The sequence below is a fragment of the Rhinolophus hipposideros genome (assembly GCF_964194185.1).
Source record: "Rhinolophus hipposideros genome assembly, chromosome: X".
NCBI lineage: Eukaryota > Metazoa > Chordata > Mammalia > Chiroptera > Rhinolophidae > Rhinolophus > Rhinolophus hipposideros.
In genome coordinates, this window is record NC_138046.1 from 37,099,006 (window position 1) to 37,124,236 (window position 25,231).

Genomic DNA, 25,231 nt, shown 5'->3' on the forward strand with positions numbered 1-25,231 from the left:
AAAGAGAAAAGAAGGGGACATAACTAAAGTGCATAAGTGAAGAATTTTTTACTGAAATTAGAAAAGAAAAAGATCTGAAACTACATACTGAAAGGGCACACCATCTACCTTGGAAAATCAACCCAGAATGACCAAAAACAGCAAGACATATTTTGGTAAAATTATTGGACTTTGAAGAAAAAAAAAACATCTTTTGAAAACACCAAGTGTTTTAATACAGAAAGAAAATTATATTGTCAGCTGACTCTGACAACATTTTATGACAGAAGAAAATGGATGACATATTTATTAAATATACCCAAGGCAAGTCCATGTGAGCCTTGGATTTTATATTTAGCTAAAATGATTTTCAATTATTAATGAAGCAGACTTCATCAACGTGTAAATAATTTGGGAAATATTGGTGCCATGAATCCTTCCCTGAGAAAACTTTTAGAGCTTCAAACCACCAAAATGACTGGAGAGGCATAAAGACCAGTAGTGAACATAGAATACATACCCACACAGAATTAAGATTACATGAGGGCTAAAAGGGAGACAATATAGTATATAATGTCCTCATGCACTGACAATGTAGATACTGGACAACTTTAAAAATGGGGAGAGAAGGGGAAGAACACATGGAAAAACTTCTCTTTTCAATAATCATTAAAAATTATTTTATAACTTGTCAAAAGTTCAGAAATTCCTTCAGTTTCACCTATTTCCCATCTGTTAAATTCAAATAAAATGAAATATGGGCATTTTATTAAAACATATTATATAGTATGACTGGTTAAAAGTGTGGAGTGGAGAATCAGGATGCCTGGCTTCAGATCTCAGCTCTGATAGTTGGTCGTTAAGCCTGGATCCTAGCTCTGCTATGTACTAGCAGTGTAGCCTTGAGCAAGTTACACATAATACCTCTGGTACCTCATTTTCTTCATCTGTGCAGTGGAGATAATTCTGCAGGATGGGGACATATTAATTAGGGAAGTAAGTGCTTAGAAAAGTATCTGATAATAGTAAAAGTTCAGTAAGTAAGAACTATTATTGTTGTTATTGCTATTATATTATTCCATTTACCAATAAAAGTATTTCCATTTCTCTATGTTGTTTACATAACATTAAATACGGTTATGTGTGGGTGATAGGATTAAGAGTGATTTTATTTTTCTCTTTTGATTATCTTTATTGCTAATTTCTCTACAATAAATATGTATTGCTTTTAAAAGAAAACATTTTAATTTTTTTAAATGTACCCTGAACATTACACTTTCATTGTTTTCTGGTCACAGACTCAATGCTTAGCTGTGTTGGACAGGAAAAAAGCAATCTGTTTTAATGAGGTGAACACTGCAGCAGAAATGGCTTCTAAGAATACATTCATTTTTTTCATTTGCCTTTTTTCATTTCTGAAACTTGAATTTCTCTCATATCCACCCATCATGTGCATCATGACCTCTTACTGAGTGCTGGTTCTATGACTATGGCCATGTAAGTTAAAAGGAACAAATGGAAAGGCTCTGACCTACTCTTCAATTTTGTGAGTTTTATGTCAGTGTAATTTTAAAATCACTTGTATAAAAAAACAAACCCACAAAATTACCAGTCCATAATTCAATTTTCATACTGCCAATTTTTTAAACAAGGTAATCAACAACAGAATCATGGCCAAGGATGAAAAACATCATAGATGCAAAATAGTGTTCAGTAGGCTAACACAAGTGGCTTTTTAGTTGTTAGTCATCTCATCAGAGAAAAACAGAGTGCTATACAGGCTTTTGTGCTTTCAAGAAATAAACAAATTTCATAGTATAATGAAACGTAAAGCCTCAATTTAAGAGTACTTTCAAGATCTGGCTATTTCCCACAGGAATTTTCTATAGGAGCGAAGTGGCTTTCATGCACCTGAACGCCACGCAAAACACTGGCCTTTTGTACACAACCCAACTGATTGCATTCCCCAGTCTTCTTCAGACCAACATTCACAATAGAAAGTTGTACAATATAAACTGTAGGTCCCCCATGCCTTAATCACTGCAGCTTCAAAAATAACTAGTTGAATGTGATGTGGAGGGGACTAATTTGGTACCATCTGAGGCGGTTAATAATCCAACGCTTCACTTTAAAAACTAATAATTAAAGGGAAAGAATTAAACATGTATCTTGCCTTTCTAGCAGAAACTGAATTTCAGAACAACCAAAGAAGTTAGTTGATGACTGAAAGCAGTGCTTTATATTAAAGTGCCAGCTTATAAATGTAGATTAAATGTAGGAAAAAAAATCACTTCACAGCCATTAATGAAATTAGTGATTCAAGCAAGGATACCAACTGGCATAAAAAGCATTAGCTGAACAGTTGTCAGGGTGCTAACATAATACCACACAGATTATCTTCAAGTGGCAAGGGGGGAAAAGTGTAGACGGCAGGAGGGGATATGCTATTACCACCTTAAATTCAGTGGTCAATCTTAGCTTCACTAACAGTGGGACAACTGGATATTATCTGCCTCTTGACAATTGGGATAGTTGGAAAAAATTTAAATACGGACTGACCATTAGGTGATATAAAAAATGAATAATTTTTAAAGTATGATCATACTATTTTTGCCATATAGGAAAGCATTGTTAGTTTTTAAGGAGATATACCGAAGTAAAAAAAAAAATCAGCAATATTTGGAAGTCAACTCCAAGTTAAAAAGCTGCTTTCCAATCAGGAATGCAAAACTGGCACAGTACTGAAAATATAATTGGTTTCCAAGAAGCAGGGGAAGAATAGATAATTTTTTGTGGATGAAAGAAGAAACACAAATGCAAAGGAGGTACAATTCCCTGTGTGCACCTCCCCCCGCACCCCAATATGGCCAGCAGCCCAATTAGTCACAAAGAAAAGGCAAACAGCAAAGTAACCGAAAGAAATGCTGTTGGCCAAAATGTTACTACAGCGATGAACAAAACATTGTCAAAACACTAGAAACCTTAAGGAAAACTATACAGAAGATTAAATTTATTTGTGGCCACACCTAAATGAGTTTTTTAAAGAACCATTACTGACGGTTCAGTGTGGAAGAAGAAAGTATTTAGAAAGGGCATGGATTATTTCTTTGTATTATGCATCAGTAACTTGGGCTACAATGGGTTCTAGTTCAGGTTCTGCAATTTGAGTGTAGTAGCTCTTGAGAAATTTCTCTGTGGTCCCCAAAGTCCCCATCTCTCAAATGAGGGAGTAGGACTAGAATCTGAAGTTCTGAAAATTTATAATATTAAGAAATATAAATTAACCATGCTAACCTCCACCTCATTCGATGATCTCTAGGGACATGTTCATTCTATAATTTGACGATTCTAGAAGTAAAACGTTAGTCTTCCTGCTGCATACACAGTTCACTTTGGGAGATGCGCTGCCTTGTAGAGAAAGGGGATTGTTCATTTGGTTAAAAAGAAAACATGAAAATTTGTTCTATTACCCTTTCCCCTGTCTGGCATTTTTATTATACTTTTAGTTTGAAACACTGATTTTATTTAATGGTCTGCAACCATCACAAAAACTTGGTATGCTTTTAGTGGTCCATTTTGTCAGTGTATCCGCCTCACTAAATTATAGAATTATCTGACTCATCGGGACAACATATTATCCTCCAGACAGCAAATTGAAAAAAAAAAAAAGCAATTTTCCCATCTCTGAGAAAGATAATTGATCTGATTTTGCTGTTAGTGTTACCATCATTCACTTTATTACTCAGGCTTAATACCGTGAAATTATTTTTTACTCTCTCCACCTTTCATCAGCCACACAGTCACCAAGTCTAATGAGTTTCCTTTAATAATGTCTCTTGCGTCAATTTCCTCTGCTACCACCCAAGTTCAAGTCCCTATTATCTAACTCTAGACCTAGATGACTACAATATTCTCTTTTTCCTTAATGACTTGTATAAGGTTTCTTTTTATCATAAAAGTAATATATGCTCATTACAGGCAATTTGGAAATTTCAGAAAGGTAGAGAGAGAATTATATCAATTATCCTCAATCCTTCTGCCCAAGAGATCGTCATTTTGATCCACTTCCTGCCACTCATTGTTCTATGTATATATTCATTCTTTTTTTTAAAAAAAAATTAGGATTGTAATATATTACACATTTGTGATGTTTCTTACTTTTATATCAAGAATATTTTGCTATGACAGTAACTGTTTTGAAAACCTAACTTTTTTTTTTATTAAATTTATTGGGGTGACAATTGTTAGTAAATTTACATAGATTTCAGGTGTACAATTCTGTATTACATCGTCTATAAATCTCATTGTGTGTTCACCACCCAGAGTCAGTTCTCCTTCCATCACCATATATTTGATCCCCTTTACCCTCATCACCCATCCCCCACCCCCTTACCCTCTGGTAACCACTAAATTATTGTCTGTGTCTATGAGTTTTTCTTTCTCATTTGTTTGTCTTGTTCTTTTTGGTTTATATACCACATATCAGTGAAATCATAGGGTTCTCTGCTTTGTCTGTCTGACTTATTTCACTTAGCATTATACTCTCAAGATCCATCCATGTTGTCACAAATGCTCCTATATCATCTTTCCTTAACGCGGAATAGTATTCCATTGTGTATATATACCACAACTTCTTTATCCATTCATCTATTGAAGGACATTTTGGTTGTTTCCATGTCTTGGCCACCATAAACAAAGCTGCAATGAACATTGGAGTACACGTGTCTCTATAGAGGAATGCTTTCAGATTTTTTGGGTAGATACCCAGGAGAGTGATTGCTGGGTCATATGGTAATTCTATTCGTAATTTCTTGAGAAACCTCCACACTGCCTTCCATAACGGCTGCACCAGTCTGCATTCCCACCAACAGTGTATGAGGGTTCCTTTTTCTCCACAGCCTCTCCAACACTTGTTACTATTTGTCTTATTGATGAAAGCCATTCTGACTGGGGTGAGGTGATATCTCATTGTGGTTTTCATTTGCATTTCTCTGATGATTAGCGATGTTGAGCATTTTTTCATATGTCTACTTGCCATCTGTATATCCTCTTTGGAGAAATGTCTCTTCAGGTCCTCTGTCCATTTTTCAATTGGGTTGTTTGTTTTTTTGTTGTTGAGTTTCATGAGTTCCATAGACCAATGGAATAGAATTGAGAACCCAGAAATAAAACCACATAAATATGGACTGATAATTTTTGACAAAGAAGCTAAAAACATACAATGGAGGAAAGACAGCCTCTTCAATAAGTGGTGCCGGCAGAATTGGATAGCTACGTGCAAAAGAATGAAACTGGACTGCTATCTGTCACCATGTACCAAAATTAATTCAAAATGGATCAAAGACTTAAGCATAAGACCTGACACAATAAACTGCATTGAAGAAAACATAGGTACTAAACTTATGGACCCTGGGTTCAAAGAGCATTTTATGAATTTGACTCCAAAGGCAATGGAAGTAAAAACTAAAATAAACGAATGGGATTATATGAAACTGAAAAGCTTCTGCACAGCAAAAGAAACTATTGACAAAATAATGAGGCAACCAACTGAATGGGAGAAGATTTTCGCAAACAGTGCCTCTGATAAGGGGCTAATATCCGAAAACCTAACTTTTTAAAACTAATTTTCGATTGTTGATGTTTCATTGGTTTCTAATTTTTCATGTTAGAAACAAATGCTGCATTGACCATTCTGTGCCATTATTGGATTTTTTCTTTAAAATAGATTCCTAAAAGTATAATTAACAAGATCAAAGATTCTTGTTACATTTTACCAAGTTGCTCTCCAGCAAGGATATATCCCATTTTAAAGGCCCCCCCAGTAGTGCATGAAAAGTGCCAGTTCCCGGTCCACTTGTAAATACTGAATATTATCACTTTTTTGAAACATATTAGGCTGGAAATTTATATCTCATCAATACTTTGGTTGGCATGTCTTGGGTATATTAGTGAGTCCAAACATGTTTTCACAGGTATTGGGCATTTGCATCACGGAACTTTGGCCTTATTCTGCTAACAGGGGTAGCAAATTCAAACACCTTCCAGGAGTCTGGCATGTTAGGTCAACGTGTGAAACCACAGTGGCAATTGGGAATGGTAGTGCCTGAGATGAATTGGAGAGTATGTGCCCTGCTTAAGACTTCAAATTGAAAAATTTTAAATATGCCATGCTGGCAAAACAAAACATCTTTGGGGCAAACTCAGGACTAGGTTCCCAGTTTGCTACCATGTCAGTGCCTCTGTTCTCTAATCTATTCCCTCCAAACTGCTATCAGAATGATATTCCTAATACCTTCCTATAAAAGGCCAGCCATAATGTGACTCCCCAAATGTTTTTCTCAGAACTCCCCTGTCCCAACCTTCTACTTCTGTCATACAGAACTCTTTGGAGGGGGCAAGGTTCTTGAGGGTAAGCATTCTATCTTACAAGAGGGAAAGAGAGAACTCGGGATCAGACAGTTCTGGGTCAAATCCCACCTAACTACCTACTAGCTGTGTGACTTCAGTCAAGTTACTTAACCTCACTGAGGCCACATTTCCTCATCTGTAAAATGGTACTAACAGCAGCTATAGTGCAGGATTCAATAAGGGACTGTCAGCAAAGAACTTAGTACACTGCCTGACACATAGTAGACTTTTAATAGCTGGTTAGAGTTGTTAAGTACTTGCACAATTCCCAACCTCCAGGATCTATCACAATAGCTGGTGAAATGAAGAAAGAGATAGTAGTAATCCTAAGGCAAATATCTATATGATTTTCAAAGTCAGGTCCACAGACTATCATGCCAGGATAGGAATCACCTGTGGGCTCCTGTTAAATATGCAGACTCCTGGGCCCCATCCTAGAACTGCCGAATCAGAATTTCTGGAGCTAGAGCCCAGGATTCTACATTTGTACAAGCATTCCAATTGATTGTGACTCAACTAAAGTTAAAGAACTACTGGTTGCCACATTCAACTCAGTTACAGTGTACTATCTCCTTCTCACGTAGCTGACTTCTGCCTAGTCGTCCCCTATACCCAGGGTCTGGCAGATACCCCCTGTCTGTGACCATGACTTGGTGAAAAAATGATCCATATGAATCATTATAAGAATTCTTTGGGGCCTAAAGATAAATAGAAAGTAGTATTAATAGTAATACTAATCACTGACACTTAATGTGTTTCCCCGAAAATAAGACCTAGCCGGACCATCAGCTCTAATGCGTCTCATGGAGCAAAAATTAATATAAGACCTGGTCTTATTTTACTATAATGTAAGACCAGGTCTTATATAATATAATTTATAATATAATATAATATAATATAATATAATATAATATAATATAATATAAGTAATATAATATAATACCGGGACTTACATTAATTTTTGCTCCAAAAGAGGCACTGGAGCTGATGGTCCAGCTAGGATTTATTTTGGGGGAAACATGATACTAAACACCTATAATGTGCCAGGCACGCTAAGCAGTTTTTATGTATTAAATGAATTTAATCCACATAACAACACTATGAGACACATGCCATCATTACCTGCAGTTAACAAATGGGAAAACTGAGGCACAGAGGGTTAAGGACGTTACTGAAGGTCAAATAGATGGTAAATGACACAGCAGAGATCTGAATCCAGACAGTCTGACTCCAGAGCCCAGGCTATTATCTACTATGCTGAACTACTTCCCTAAATTAACTGTCCTATGCCTGTTATTACTAATTTAAGATATATACAATAATACTGATATTCATTTCATTTCATGTCTTTATTATTTTATGAGTGAATGTATCTATCAGGGAAACTTCAAATTCCTTTGTTCCCACAAAGTCTTAGGTTTCCCAACCACAAATTCTAGCATGAGCGTTTGCAGCAAACTAACTAACAGTTGGGGTGGGTTTATTTTACTTCCATGAATTCAGAGGCCAGCTTTCCATGTAGTAACATGAATAAACTCTATTGCTATAGTAACCCCTCTCTTTTTGATTCCCCAAATCAAGTTGTAAAAGTTATCCAAGAGTCAGTAGCCTTGCCTATTAGGTTATTTTCATAAAGCAGGCTCCTCCCCTGCATGTTTGCATCAAATATGTCCCCTACCCCAGAGAGAGAATGAAGCCCAGTGATAGGAGATGGGCGAAGTTCTTAAAAGCTATGCTTGGCCTGAGATGTAACATTTTCAATCAGCTCTTCTTTAATCTTTTAGATAAAATGTAGTTTCAAAGAACCAAGTTTGAAATGAAATTCTGAGATACGTTACAACATGGATGAACCTTGAAAACACTGAAAACATTACGCTAAGTGAAAGCAGCCAAACACAAAAAGATACATATTGTAGGATTCCACTTATAATTAGGATTCTCTCTAAATAGGCAAATTCAGAGAGACAGAAAGTAGAACAGAGATTACCAGAGGCTGGGGACGATGGGGAGTTATTGTTTCTGTTTAGAATGATGAAAACTTTCTAGAAATTGTGATGATATTTGCACATTATAAATGTACTTAATACCATTGAATTGTACATTTAAAATGGTTTAAATGGCAAATATTATGTTATGTATATTTTACCAAATTTTTTATAAATTCCAAAGCCTCCAAAAAAACAATTTTTTTTTAGTCTCAGAGTCAGCGCTTACCAGGGTATCATCATTCTGGTCTCCAAACATTTCTTTAAAAATCTTGCCAGGATCAGGAATTGGAGGGAATATAATGATCTTGAGCCTTTAAGAAAACAGAGACATTTTTAATCAAATCTTCCACCCAATAGGAACATCCCACTTAAAAACAGCCATATTAAAATGAAGCTTGAACAAGAGACATGGTACAATAAGTCATCTTTAGTGACAGCAGTTATGAAGAAATTTCTAAAACAAGCTGAGAAATCGATGTCCAAAGAGCATCAAGTCTGTGTGGAGCAAAAGGGCCATCAGGACAAGTAGGCCACTAACATGCTTTCATTTAAAAAAATGTTTCCTGCTTTATTGAGATATACTTGACAAATAAAATTGTATGTACTTGAGGTATACAATGTGATGATTTGCTATGTACATATCGTGAAATGATCACCACAATCAAGCTAATTAACACATCCATCATCTCACATAATTATGACTGTGTGTGTGATACCCTTCATTTAAACAATAATAATGCTTTAGTTATCACAGACCAGATGAGAGCCTGCTGTTTATAATTAAAAAAAAAAATAATCTGAGAACAGGGTACATTCCTCTTTTATTTTTGTTTCTTTTTCTTACATCTCTCCTCTATTTTTGCATCTTATAGAACCCTTTGGTGGACCTACTTCATCTCCTAGGTCTCTACACATTGGTGTGCTCCGGTGTTCAGCCTTTTGTCCTCTTTATCTCACATACTTTATGAGCGATTTCTTCCCTTTTTGGAGCTTTAAATCCATTTACATGCTGGGGACTCCCAAAATTCTATCTCCAGCCCAGACCTCTTTCTTAAACTCCAGATTCATGTATATAACTACCCATTCACATCTCTACTTGAACATCTAACAGGAGTCTCAAGCTTATCATGTTCAAAACTGAAGTTCTCACCTTTACACAAAAATCTGTTCTCCTCAGTCTCCCCTGACCTTAGTAAATGGTCCCAGCATTCACTCAATTGCTGAAGCCAAAAATCTAAGTTATCTTTGAATCCTCTATTTCCCCCACACCTCCACAGAGAAGCAGCCATCTGCTAGTGCTATCAATTCTATCTTCAAAATATATCTCACACAGACTACTTCTTACTACCTCCATTGCCAACCACCTAGCCTAGGCCACTCTCATCTTCTACCACCCACCCACCCCCAGATACTGTACTGCCTCATAAACTAATGTACCTATTTCCATTCTTGCCCATTCTTCACTCAGCAACCACAATGATCTTTCATGATCATAAATCAGATTCCGTCCCTCCCCTGCTTAAAACTCTCCATCATGCTTAGGATAAAAATCTCAGTTCCTTGCCATGGCCTACATGATCTGGTCCTGCTAACCTCTCCAGATTCATCTCCTGGCACTCTCTCCCTTGCACACTCTACCTCAATAAGACACACTTGGAGCTTTGCATTTACTGTTCCCTTGGCCTGGGATGCTCTTTCTCTGAATACCTGAATATCTCACACCTTTATTTTAAGTCTCTCCTCATATGTCACTTACTCAGAGAGGCCTTCCCTGGCCATCCTATGTAGGATGAGCCACATATCACTTTGTAGACTTTCTCCCTACCACCCCCAACAACTTTACTGTATACTATGTGAAGTCATAATATTTGTTTTTGTTTTATAGATACAGGTAGCTATGGAGATGTGGATATAGATCCCTCCCACTAAAACTCGGTCCTGTCACTGCTATGCCAGCAATTAGGACAGTGACTGGCACATAAACAGGCATTCAATAAATGTATATTGATATAATGATAAAATATTGGTTCTAGACCCAGCTTAATAACCTTATTCCAACCATAGGTATTTACTGAAAGAGCAAATAATAGCACTAGACTAGTCCATATGGTGAGACAGAGAAAGTAAAACATTCTCAAGGAAGGAGTACTGTATATTACAGATAACTTGGTGAAATTCTCTTTCCAGCACTAAGTAGCAAGCTGCTTTGCATTCATACCAGACAAGTCATTTAATTAGTAATGGTCTCCATTTCTAAAACTTTATTCCAACAGCTACCAACTAACTGTCGATAAATTAAGCATTTGAAAGAGTAGAAGTAACAATGGTCCTATTAACAATTCTAAACACATGCAAAGAGAACAGTAGCTAAGCAGAGCCTTGGGAAACAAATCCAATACTTTCTGCACCAAAAAATGGGCACAAACATACTTCTTTGCTATGCCATACTACCAAAAGTCAGTTGTAGCAGAAATAAGCATAGCAACCAGGCTAGCAGAAAGTGTCAAGCCTGCCTGGGCAACGGCCTTACCTTTTTAAATAAAGAAGAAGGACTATGATTGCACCTGCAACGACTACTGGAATGATTAGTAACATGGTTATGTAGAATGTCGGATTGGCCTTCTTGCCTGGAAAATGGAAAGCAAACAAAAAGATATGAGAAATAAAATCCTTTTACAAATAAACCAAGCAGCAGCTCTATTAGATTAGTGAGTTCACAGATGTTGCTGCCCTCTACCCCAACCTATTTTCCAAAAACTCTTCAATGATCTTATGTAATGTTATCTTAATAATGAAAAAAAAAAAAGACCTGCTCTGGTGCCTAAAATTCCATGGATGAATAAACATTTGAAAGACTTTCTGAAACCACGATATCTTAACTGGTTTCAGACACTATTAAAAAAGATGTCATATGTGTTAAATATGTCATCTCATTAACAGTGACTATCTTTTCTTATTGGTTACTTAATACTATTAGAACACTTGAAATAATACTAACAACTACCAGTACTATTTTTAATTGAGCACCTACTATTATGTCTGATACCATACTAGGGGCTTTTACATACATATATATGCTATGGAGATAGATAATATTATTTCCCATTTATACAGATGAGAAGGATAAGGCTCAGAGCAGTTTACTGACTTGTCCAGAAGGGTATAGTAAGTGATGAAGTCAAACCTTACATCCAGCATTACTTCCAAAGTCTTTCATTAACTGCTTTGCTACACCTAACACATGGAACATCCTGTCTACTTATTCACTTATGCTTTTCACTGGGGCATTAACATCCAGAAAGTGTCATCGGAGCCTAGCATCATTATGGTACGCAGCCTCTAAGATGACCCCAAATGATCCCTGCTTCCTGATATTCACATGCTTCCGTAATCCCCTCCCGTTGAGGGCGGGCTGGACTAATTGACTCATTTATAAAGAATTCAATAGCGGACACCTTATAAATGGCAGATTGAGGTGAGCCTCTTGAAATCTCCTCTGAAATTTACAACAAATTGAACAACTATAATTCCACAAAGGATTCCCTGCGCAGCAGACAGGCACTATTAAGAGACTCACAACTGACATTATGTAAAGATGGGCAAATTAGGAGAACAGGGGACGAATAGGAGGAGGGGGAGGAGAGAAGCACAGAGAAGTGTGCCACTGAGGTGCAAAACGCAGACCTGAGCTCGGAGCTCCCAGCTCCCTGCACTCCGCAGCTACCACAGTCACAGGAGAGAGAATAACTCCATATGCTAGTGCTCCCTTCATGGCCCAGAGTCCTTCCTGTGTGGTCAGCATATAACACGGCTGAACACAACACTCACGGCAGAGACCTCGGAGTAAAGGCTGAGGGAGGAAGGGTGAAAATGCGGTTTAAGCCCTCACTGCTGAGGAGAGGATGGAAGGCTTAGGTATGGAACCTAGCTGCCCCTCTCGACCAGCCCTCACCCTACCAGTGCTAGAAGCTGAACAGTAGCAGATTCAGATCAAGAAAACAGAACATTTGCAGTTCTGAGAACTGCAGCCTACAGCCACTGACTGGCAGCCCAACTAGTTCTGGCGAAGGGCAGGGAGCCCTGGGTGCAGGAAAGGCAGTGCTGGTGGTTGCCGCCATTGCTCTATGCCACGTCTCAAAACCCACACCACCCCTGCCCCCACCTAACTGGGTAGATCCCTGCAGGGATAAACAGAGCTGCTGAAACATACAGGCCCTGAATCTTGTGCAAGAAGAGCTTCAGAACTTCAGAAGCTCTCCACATCTGCCAATGGAGGTGGTGAATGAGGCCCAGGCAATCGGCTCACAGAGGAAAAGCCCACCTGCCAGGGAATCCCTGAGTTCAGTGAGAAGCCGGAAGAGTACAGAGAAAATACAAAACTACAGAGTGACAGAGAGAATTAAATACTGCAGTTAAAAAGAAAATAAAGCATTCTACAAACACCTAAAGTAAAGCAAATGAAAGTCATCTTCCTACCAACCTGTTGCAGACCCTACTCCTGTAGATGCCTAGGAAGAGAAATAACAATACACTAACTGTCATGAATAACGAACGTAACAAGGCAGCTCAGAAAGAAAACAAAAAGTCTCCAGAAAATGAACTTAAAGACATGGAAATATGTGACTTAAATGAGAGAGCACTTAAGATTGCAGTTCTGAAAAAACTCAATAAAAAGCAAGAAAACATAGACAGGCAGTTTAATGAATGCAGAAACACAATCAGAGAATGAAATGAACATTTTACCAAACACTCTGAACTTTAAAATGGAACCAAATAGAATATCTGGAGATTAAGAATTCAAAAACAAAAAAAAAAGAAGAAGAAGAACGTAAGAGCTAGCTACGGTACTGGAGCTGACCAGATGGAAGAAAGAACCAGTGACATTGAAGATAGAAATCTGGAAATGACACAGATCAAAGAAGAGAGAGAAAAGAGAGTTAAAAGATGAGGGTAAGGGGGATCAAATATATGGTGATGGAAGGAGAACTGACTCTGAGTGGTGAACACACAATGGGATTTATAGATGATGTAATACAGAAATGTACACCTGAAATTATGTAATTTCATTAACAATTGTCACCCCGATACATAAATTTGAAAAAAAAAGAAAGACATGAAAACTCAAATGGCTCATCAAAATGTCAGTGTGAGGTGAGCCTCTGAAAATCTCCCATGCAATTTACAACAAATCGAACAACTATAACACCACAAAAGACTCCCTGCACAGCAGACAGGCAAGACGACGAGTCTCACTACTGAATTCACCTAAAGGTGGGCAAATTGTGCGAGTAGGGGATGATGGAAGAGAGAAGTGCAGAGACGGAGCCGTGCAGGCACAGGACACAGACCTAGCTCAGTGCTCCTAGCTCGCTGCTTCCCAGAACTACCGCAGCTACGAGACAGGGAAGAATTCAAACAGCTAGGGCTCCGCTTATGGCCCACAGGGCTGAGGGGACAGTATATAACACAGCTGAACCCAACGCTCATGGCAGAGAGCTCAGAGCAATGACTGAGGGAAGAAGGCTGAAAATGGTGGTTTAAGCACTCACTGCCAAGCAGAGAATGGAAGCATAGGCACGGAGACTAGCCGCCCCCTCACTACCCTCCCAGAGCTTGCCCTGCTCCCACCTGCCCAGTGCTAGAAGCAGAACAGTAGCAGTGTCAGATCAAAAAAACAGAATATTTGCTGTTCTCAGAATGGTGGTCCGCAGACACAGATTTGTAGCCCACCTAGTTTAAGCAAAGGGGAAGGAGCTGTGGAAGCAGGACCTGCTGTGGTGGTGGTGGCCGCCACTGCTCTGGGCCAATTCTCACAACTGACCCCGGCCCTGTCCCCAACTATCTGGACAGATCACTGCAGGAGTAAACAGAACTGCTGAAACACACGGGATCTGAATCTGGTGCAGGAAGAGTTTTGGAACTTTAAAAGCTCTCCACATCCCCATACAGACGCGGTGCCCTATGACCCAGGCGAACTCTTAAAAGAGGAGAAGCCTGCCTTCCAGGGAATCCCACAACTGTGTGAGAAGCTGGCAGAGTGCAGAGAAAACATAGCACTACTGTGTGAGACAGAAAAAAAGTCTGCAGTCAGAGAGAAAATAAAACATTCTACAAACACATACTGGAAAACGAAAGACCTCTTCCTATCAACCTGTTGCAGAACCCACTCCTGAATATGTCTAGGAAGAGAAATAATAAATCATTAATTGCCATGAATAACCAAGGCAACAACACAGCTCAGAAAGAAAGTGAAAAGTCTCCAGAAAACGAACTTAAAGATATAGAAATATGTGACATAAATGACAGAGAATTCAAGATTGCAGTTCTGAAAAAACTCAACGAGATGAAAGAAAACACAAAAAGGCAGTTTAATGAACTCAGAAACACAATCAAAGAACACGAACATTTTACCAAAGAGATTGAAATTTTAAAAAAGAACCAAATATAATTTCTGGAGATTAAGAACTCAATAGAAGTAATGAACAATGAAATAGCCAGCTCAGGTAGTAGAGTTGACCAGATGGAGGAAAGAATCAGTGACATCGAAGATACAAACCTGGAAATGACACAGATGGAAGAAGAGAGGGAGTTGAGACTTAAAAGAAATGAAAGAACTCTACAAGAACTTTCTGACTCCATCAGAAAGAGCAATATAAGAATAATAGGCAACCAGCAGGAAAAGAAAGAGAGATGGGATCAGAGAGTATATTCAAACAAATAGTCGACAAGAACTTCCCAAACTTGTGGGAAGAACTGGATGCTTGAATCCAAGAAGCAAATAGAACATCTAATTACCTCAATCCCAACAGGCCTTCTCCAAGGCACATTGTATTGAAGACCTCAAATAACAACGAGGAAGAAAGAATCCTCAAGGCAGCCAGGGAAAAGAAGACGGTAAGCTACAAAGGAAAGCCCACTAGATGACGATCAGAATTCTCAGCAGAAACTCTACAAGCCAGGAGGGAGTGGAACCAAATATTCAAACAATTGAAAAAGAGAAATTATGAGCCAAAATAATATACCCAGCAAAGATATCCTTTAGATATGAAGGAGGAATAAAGACCTTTGCAGTACATACAGAAGCTGAGGGCATTTGCTAATACAACCTGCACTACAAGAAATACTAAAGGAGGTTATTGGACCACCATCAACAGGGACAATTTGTAGCAAACAAAACATAAAAAGGAGAGTAAAGGCCTGAACCGGAATATGGGAATGGGGAAAGTATGCATGCTGAAGAAAATGGAATACTCTAAATATCAAACTTTCTTTTACATAAACTTAAGGGTAACCACTCAAAAAAAATCCAGAACTGAAATATATACTATAATGAAAAAAGAAACAAAGGGAAAAAGCATAGAATACAACCACACAAAAATAACAGACAACAACAAAAAGGCAAAGAAACAATGGAGACACAGTCTTACCAGAAAACTAAAGATGGAATGACAGGAAATCCTCACATATCAATAATCACCCTAAATGTAAATGGACTGAACTCACCAATAAAAAGGCACAGAGTAGCAGATTGGATCAAAAAACTAAACCCAACCATATGCTAACTCTAAGAGACACATCTCAGCTACAAGGACAAGCAGAGACTCAAAGTGAAAGGGTGTAAATTGACACTCCAAGCAAATGGTATCCAGAGAAAATGAGGTGTAGCTACACTGATATCAGAGGAAACAGACTTCAGTGTGAAAAAGGTAACAAGAGACAAAGATGGACATTTCATAATGGTAAAGGGGACTATACAACAAGAAGACATAACAGTCATCAATATTTATGCCCCCAATCAGGGAGCACCAAAATATACCAAGCAACTACTAACAGAACTAAAGGGAGAAATTGACCAAAACACAATTATACTAGGGGACCTAAATACGTCATTGACAGCTATGGATATATCATCCAAACAGAAAAGAAATAATGAAATAGCAACCCTAAAAGACACATTAGATGAAATGGATATAATTGACACATATAGAGCACTTCATCCGAAAACATCAGATTATACATTTTTTTCTAGTGTACATGGAACATTCTCAATGATAGACCATATATTGGGACATAAAACTAACCTGAACAAATATAAGAAGATTGAAATCATACCAAGCATATCCACAAAGCTTTGAAATTGGATATCATCTGCAAAAAGAAAGCAGGAAAACCACAAATACATGGAGATTAAACCACATACTTTTAAAGAACGACTGGGTCAAAGAAGAAATTAGAGGAGAGATCAAAAGATAGACAGAACAAATGAGAATGAAAATACATATTACAAAATATTGGGGTTGCAGCGAAAGGAGATTTAAGAGGGAAATTTATATCATTACCAGCCTACCTCAAGAAACAAGAAAAATCCCAAATAAATAACCTCACGGTACACCTTAAAGAACTAGGACAAGAAGATAAAATGAAACCCAAGGTCAGCAGAAGACAGTAAATCATAAAAATCAGAGCAGAACTAAAAGAAATAGAAAACTAAAAGACGATAGAAAAAATTAATGTGACAAAGAGCTGCCTCTTTGAATAGATTAACAAAATTGACAAACCCTTGGCTAGGCTCACTAAGATAAAAAGACAGAAGACACTAGTTAACAAAATCAGAAATGAAAAAGGGAAAGTTATCACGGATGCCACAGATATACAAAGGATCACCCAAGAAAACTATGAAGGACTATATGCCACCAAACTCAATAACCTAGAAGATATGGACACATTCTTAGAAACATATAGCTTTCCTAGGCTGAACCATGAAGAACTGGAAAATCTGAACAGACCAATCACCAGTAATGAAATTGAATCAGTCATCCAAAACATTCCCAAGAGCGCAAGTACGGGACCAGATGGCTTCACTAGTGAATTCTACCAAACTTTTAAAGAGGATCTAATACCAATCGTGCTCAAATTCTTCCAAAGAATTGAAGAAGAGACATACCCCCTAACTCATTTTATGAGGCCAACATTACCCTGATACCAAAACCTGGTAAGGACAACACAAAAAAAGAGAATTACAGACCAAACTCTCTGATGAATACAAATGCAAAAATCCTAAACAAAATTCTAGCAAATCGAATACAACAATGCATTGAAAAGATTATACATGACGATCAATTGGGGTTCATCCCCGGGGCACAAGGATGGTTCAACATACGCAAATCAATCAACGTGACACACCACATAATCAAGATAAAGGACAAAAATCATGGTTATATCAACAGATGCAGAAAAAGCGTTTGACGAGATATAACATCCATTTATGATTAACACACTTAATAAAATAGGTATAGAAGGAAAACATCTCAACATAATAAAGGCCACATATGACAAACCTTCAGCTAATCTCATACTTAACAGTGAAAAACTGAAACCCTTTGCTGGAAATTCAGGAACAGGACTTGGCTGTCCCCTATCAACTCTGCTTTTCAACACAGTATTAGAAGTCCTAGCCAGAGCAATCCAGCGAGAGAAAGAAATAGAAGGCATCCAAATTGGGAAAAAAGAAGTCAAATTGTAACTTTTTGCAGATATTGTAATGCTATATATAGAAAACCCTGTAGACTCCACCAGAAAGCTCTTAGAAACAATCAACGAATACAATAAAGTTGCCGGCTACAAATTCAACGTAGAAAAGTCCATTGCATTCCAATATAGTAACAATGAAATCTCAGAAAAAGACATAAAAATTAAAAATAATTCCTTTCCAAATTGCAAAAAAAGAACAAAATACTAGAAATAAACTTCAGCAAGGATGTGAAAGACGTATATACTGAAAATCATATGACATTTTTAAAAGAAATTGAAGAAGACATAAAGAAATGGAAAGACATTCCATGCTCATGGATTGGAAGAATCAACATAGTTAAAATGGCCACATTACCCAAAGCAACATACAGATTTAATGCAATCCCCATCAAAATCCCAATGGCATTTTTTAAAAAAATAGAACAAAAAACTCAACAGATTTGTTTGGAACCACAAAAGACCCCGAATAGCCAAAGCAATCTTCAGAAAAATGAACAATACTGGAGGTATCATACTCCCTGACTTTAGCTTGTACTACAGGCCTACAATAATCAAACAGCATGGTACTGGCAGAAAAACAGACACACAGATCAATGGAATAGAATTGAGAACCAAGAAATCAAACCACATAAACACGAACAGATAATTTTTGACAAAGAAGCAAAAAACATACAATGGAGGAAAGACAGCCTCTTCAATAAATGGTGCTGGGAGAATTGCATAGCCATTTGCAAAACAATGAAACTGGACTGCTGTCACCATGCACCAAAATTAATTCAAAGTGGATCAAAGAAATAAGCATAAGACCTGACACAATAAATTGCATAGAAGAAAACATAGGCACTAAACATATGGACATTGGGTTCAAAGAGCATTTTATGAATTTGACTCCAAAGGCAAGGGAAGTGAAATCTAAAATAAATCAATGGGACCATATGAGACTTAAAAGGTTCTGCACAGCAAAAGAAACCATCGACAAAATAAAGAGGCAACCAACTGAATGGGAGAAGGTTTTGGTAAACAGTGCCTCCGATAAGGGGCTAATATCCAAAATATACAAGGAACTCATGCAACTCAATAACAAAAAAACAAACAACCCAATTGTAAAATGGGCAGAGGACTTGAAGAGACATTTCTCCAAAGAGGACATATGAATGGCAAATAGACATATGAAAAAATGGTCAACATCACTAATCATCAGAGAAATACAAATAAAAACTACAATGAGATATCACCTCACCCCAATCAGAATGGCTATCTTCAACAAGACAAATAGTAACAAGTGTTGGAGAGGCTGTGGAGAAAAAGGAACCCTCATACACTGTTGGTGGGAATGCAGATTGGTGCAGGCATTATGGAAGGCAGTGTGGAGGTTCCTCAAAAATTTATGAATAGAATTACCATATGACCCAGCAATCCCTCTCCTGGGTATCTACCCAAGAAATTTGAATACATGTATACATAAAGACACGTGCGCTCCAATGTTCATTGAAGCTTTGTTTAGAGTGGCCAAGAACTGGAAACAACCAAAATGTCCTTCGATAAATGAATGGATAAAGAAGTTGTGGTATGTATACACCATGGAATACTATTCGGCGGTAAGAAAAGATGATATAGGAACATTTGTGACAACATGGATGGATCTTGAGTATAATGGTAATTGAAATAAGTCAGACAGAAAAAGCAGAGAACCATATGATTTCACTGATATGTGGTTTATGAACCGAAAACAACAAAAGAAAAAGACAAACAAATGAGAAACAGAAACTCATAGACACAGACAATAGTTTAGTGGTTACCAGAGGGTAAGGGGGTGAGGGGGGTGGGAGATGAGGGTAAGGGGATCAAATATATGGTGATGGAAAGAGAACTGACTCTCGGTGGTGAACACATAATGGGATATATAGATGATGTAATACAGAATTGTACACCTTACATCTATGTAATTTTACTAACAATTGTCACCCCAAGAAATAAATAAATAAAAATTTTAATGGAATCCTGTTCTCTTACCTATACTCATTGCTGGACTCCAATTACTCCAGAGTTTGTCGTCCTCATAGCAAAACTTATTTGTTTTGACTCTTATTCTGACTGTGTTCAAAGTATCAGGAAAAACACCAGGGACTCGGAAACAAATTGTACCCTTAGATATAAAATAAAAACACAGAAGATATATTACCAATTTATTCTCCTTCTCAGCTTCTGAATCCTAAATATAATTATCTTCCAAATTCTGTATATGATTAAGACGTGGACTATAATCCAAATTTTCTGACTTTAACTTCTGAAAACAAAATTGTCAATAACACACAGAAAAAAGTAGTTTGGTTTTCTCAAAGCAGTTTAAATTTAGGCTATTCTTGCCCTGCCCCACCCCCAATTACTCTTATGAGTTCAAGCCCAAATAGGTAAAGTTGAATTTACTGACCTCCAGTTTTCCCTCAAATTCTAAATTATCACATTTGGGTTCTTCAACCTTGAAAATATAAAAAAAAGAATAAATTTAAAAATTTAAAAAGACCATACTTCACATTATTTAACCATTTCTAACAAGGTTTCCTTTTATCCCATTGAAAGAGAACCAGGTACAGTGATAAAAGGTTCGTTTCTAAGTAAACTATGCTGGGTCAATTATCTATACATGTGGGAGAAAGAAAAACAAAAAAGAATCTTGACCCCTATCTCACACTATTTACAAAGTCAATTCCAGATGGATTACACATCGAAGTGTGAAAGTTAAAATAAATAAAAAATAAATACATAAATACAGCAAGCTTTTAGATGAAAACAGAACATCTTCATGATCTTGAAGCAGAGAAATATTTCTTTAAAAGGTCCAAAAAATATTTACCATAAAGGAAAAAAATTTTAAATGTCATCTATATTAAAATTAAAAACTTCAGTTCATTAAAAGATATACTATTAAGGAAATAAAAAGGCAAGTCATTGAGTTAGAGAAGATATTTGCAATTTCTGACCAAAGACTTGCACGTATATATTATATAACATATATTTATATTTATACATAATACACACATATACATATATCCCAAAAATTAATAAGGAAAAGACAGACAATCCAATAGAAAACCTGGTAAAAGACTTTAGCAGGTATTTCACAAGATATTCAAATTGCCAATAAACATGAAAAAGTGCTCAACTTAATTAGTCATCATGGAAATGCAAATTAAACCCACAAGATAATAATACACACACCTACCATACAATACCAAGTGTTGGTGAGGATGTAAAGGATCTAGCACTCTCAGTTTCTGCTCTCAGTGTAAACTGGCACAGCCACTTAGGAAAACTGTTATCTACTAGAGAGAATCAGATGTAACCCTATGACCCATATAGGCCCAAATGAAATGTATGCACATGTGTACCAAGAGACAAGTACACCAATGTTCATAAAAACTCTATTCATAAAGCTCCAAACTGAAAACTATCCAAATATCCATCAATGGGAGGACAGAGAAATCAAATGTGATATGTTGGCATGATGGAATGAATGCAATGAGAATGAACCATCTATAACTATAGGCAACAATATCAGTCAATCTGATAAACATAACACTGAATGAAAGAAGGCAGACACACAAAAAAGTAAATTCTCTATAATTCATTTATATAAAGTTTAAAAAGTGGCAACAAAACTAACCTATGGGATTAGAAGTCAGGATAATAAGTTGCTTTTTGGGAGAATAGAGACCAAAAGTGATTATGATGGGGCTTCTGGGATGCTGGTTACATCATTTGTGAAAAACCACTCGTGAAAAATCATTGAAACCTACATAAAGACTTGTTCAATTTTTCTACAGTACACTATACATCAATTAAAAGTTAAAAGAAAAAGAGTGAGCAGTCTCCACTCTGGAGAGTATAATATATCAAAAACAACTGGGTTACAGAAAAGGAAGTATAATGCAAAATTCTCCTCTGCACAATTTAAATAACTTGATATCTGATGTAAAAAGAATAATCAGTTCCTGAAATGCAAATATTTCAATATCGAGTAAAAAAATCAACACATGAAAATCTGTTGCTTAGTCTACTTCTGCCCAACAGGTATACGAAAAGATGTTCAACATCACTAATTGTCAGGGAAATGTAAATCAAAACCACAGTGAGATATCACCTCATACCTGTTAGAATGGCTATCATCAGAAAGACATAATAAATGCTGGCAAAGGTGCAGAGAAAAGGGAACCCTTGCACACTGTTGGTGGGAACATAAATGGTGCAGCCATTATGGAAAACAGTATGGAGATTCATCAAAAAAATTAAAAAATAGAACTACTCTATGATCCAGCAATCCCACTTCTGTGTATAATAATCCAAAGGAAATGATACTAAGATCTCAAAGAGATATGCATTCCCACGTTCACTGAAGCATTATTTACAATAGCCAAGATATGGCAACATCCTAAGTATCCATCAATGGATGAATGGATAAAGAAGATATAGCATTCATACACACACACACACACACACACACACACACACACACACACACAGCATGGAATATCATTCAGCCATGAGAAAGAAATCCTGCCATTTGCAACATGGATGAAAGTTGAGGGCATTATGCTAAGTGAGATAAGTCAGACAGAGAAAGACAAATACCATACGATTTCACTTATATGTGGAATCTAAAAAAGTCAAATTCATAGAAGCAGAGAGTTAAATGGTGGTTGCCAGATGCTAGGTAATAGGGAAAATGGGAAGATGTTGGTTAAGGGCTACAAACTTTCAGTTATAAGTTCTGGGGATCTAATATACAGCCTGGTGATAATAGTTAATAATTCTGTATTATGTACTTGAAATTTGCTAAGAGAGTAGATGTTAAATGTCCCCCCCACACCAAAAAAAAGAAGGAAATAAAAGTAATTATGTGAGGTGATTAATGTGTTAATTAACTTGATTGTGGTAATCATTTCACAATATAAATATATATTAAATCATCATGTACGTCTTAAAAATAATCACTATACAACATAAATATATACAATGTTTGCTTGTCAATCATACCTCAATAAAGCTGGGGAAAATAGTCAACTTCTATCAAAGAGATATTTAAACGTGGGACAGAGACCAGAACATACAGCTATGAATTTTGGCATTCAATGTCATTCATTAAATGGTTCCTGCCAGCATTTGTGAAGAGCTGAAAGGCCAACTGAATGATGAAAGGCCATCCTATCAATACTTCACATAGGGGCAGAGAAAAAGCCACTCAGGGGCTACTGTACCCCATTGTTGGCCATTTGGAATCAGAGGCTTGCTGGAGAATCACAAGTGTCAACTACTACTTGAGGGATCAACTTGCAGGCTGATGCTCCCCACCCCCTGGGCCATCTCCCAAACACACACACACGCACACACACATGCAGAGGGTGCCAAAAAATATATACACATTTTTTTTTTTATTAAATTTATTGGAGTGACAATTGTTAGTAAATTTACATAGATTTCAGGTGTACAATTCTGTATTACATCGTCTATAAATCCCATTGTGTGTTCACCACCCAGAGTCAGGTGATGGAAGGAGAAATATATACACATTTTAAGAAAGAAAAAACTGTATTAAAATTACACTGATGGTAACTACTTTGAGCACCTTTTGTAATTGAAAAAGTCAAACATGATTTGTATTCATCTTTTGTTATTGGTATAATTGAGTATTACAATTTTAATACAGTTTTCCTTTTGTAAACTTTAATACAGTTTACAAAAAATGTGTATACATTGTTTGGCACCGTGTGTGTGTGTGTGTGTGTGTGTGTGTGTGTGTGTGTGTGTGTGTGGATTCAAAAGTCAGCAAATCATCATGTCAGTTGAAGGTTCTGGGCTCTTGTTCAAATGTAAATCCTCTTGTGTTGTTTATCAGCTGCTCAGATATCTCTGTGAGAGAAGACAAACAAGGGCACAGAGCACCACGTCGATCGTTTGCAGGGACGGGGGTGGTCAAAGACAAGTAATTCCTTTATGATTCAGACCACAGCCCCCATGTGATGGCACCAGTTCATGTTCAAGCCTACTTCCCCCTCTTAACTGGAACACCAGGCAAAATAATTCCTCAAAAAGTCTTGAAAAAGACCAAAAAAAAAAAGGGTCTAATCAACAGAGCTCAAAATCAGTGAACACACAAAAAGCTGATGACATTCTAGGAGAGGAAGCAGCTGGTGACCATCTGCTAGAAGACAGAACATTAAACTCAAGTGTATAAACAAAGTTAATTCCCCATAGACTGCAGTTCTGATTTAGGTGGATAAATTCCATAGTACGTGTGTTCTCTTCAGTTCTGAAATTTATTTTTTTAAAAAGATAACTCAATTCAATAAAAATGTATTAAATGATGACTATGCAAGTATTCTTGGTCAAAGTTTAATACTTACAGGCCAAGTTTTATTAGCTGTATGGCCTGTAAGTTAGTTAACCTCTCTGAGCCTTAGTTTCTCAATAAAATGTGATCTATTTTGTGAATTGTTATGAGCCACTGTATAAAAAATACACAGATATCACATCATAAACAATAAATGATGGCTGTTACTATTAAGAGCAAATATTGAGATGGCTCCCAGTGGTTCAGAAGAAAAGCTTTGGAGTTAGGCTTTTGCTGAAATCTTGATTCTACCACTTTCTAGAAAAGTGATCTTAGATGTAACCTCTGAGAGTGAGTTTCCTCATCTGAAAAATGGGGACAAAATAACAGGATCTATATCCTTGGGGTTACTATGAGGACTACATGGGACAATTCAGATGAAATGATTATTAAAATACTAATACATGGTAATTGCTCAATACATGTTAGCAATTATTAATAGCAGAAACAGCAAAAAGTAAACACCACTCAACTCCTCCCCATAGGAGCTAATATTTTTAGCATAGAGCAAAGGCCTACAAATGTGATCAGGGTAACTAGCAGGACATAATTCAGTGCTAAATGAGTAATACAAATAGCATGTGTCTCATGATTTGACAGAAGAGAGCTGTAAAGGCTGGAGTAGTCAAGTATATTTCAGCTTTCTGATAGCTCTCTTAGTTGGAATTCTAAGCTGTACCCCTTCCCCACTTGGAAGACCTTTGCTTTTTCCCTTTGCGGTATTATATGGGGACACTGGTTTCTTGTTCGGAAAATGGTTATTCTATTTCAGAAACAGATTCAAGAGCTCTGCTCAGCTGTGGACTTGGTCACTCCCTCTGGAGTTACAGCTTGTCAACACTGGCATATTTTAGTAAGTTCAGATGCTCCTCAACTTATGATGGGGTTACACGCTGATAAAACCCTCATAAGTTGAAAATATCATAAGTTGAAAACG

At 37.0% G+C, this 25,231-nt stretch overlaps 1 protein-coding gene across 2 annotated transcripts in view; it reads right to left on the reverse strand.

Annotated features, from left to right (window-relative positions):
- IL13RA1 (interleukin 13 receptor subunit alpha 1) overlaps positions 1–25,231 on the reverse strand; it is a 59,409-nt gene that overhangs the window by 8,293 nt on the left and 25,885 nt on the right. For both annotated transcript variants that reach the window (XM_081042137.1, XM_081042138.1), the window contains exons 7-10: positions 20,338–20,385; positions 19,920–20,052; positions 10,906–11,002; positions 8,602–8,686 (exon numbers count right to left, since the gene is read on the reverse strand). In XM_081042137.1, coding sequence (XP_080898263.1) covers positions 8,602–8,686; positions 10,906–11,002; positions 19,920–20,052; positions 20,338–20,385 — 363 coding nt within the window. The remainder of the gene's footprint in view (positions 1–8,601; positions 8,687–10,905; positions 11,003–19,919; positions 20,053–20,337; positions 20,386–25,231) is intronic.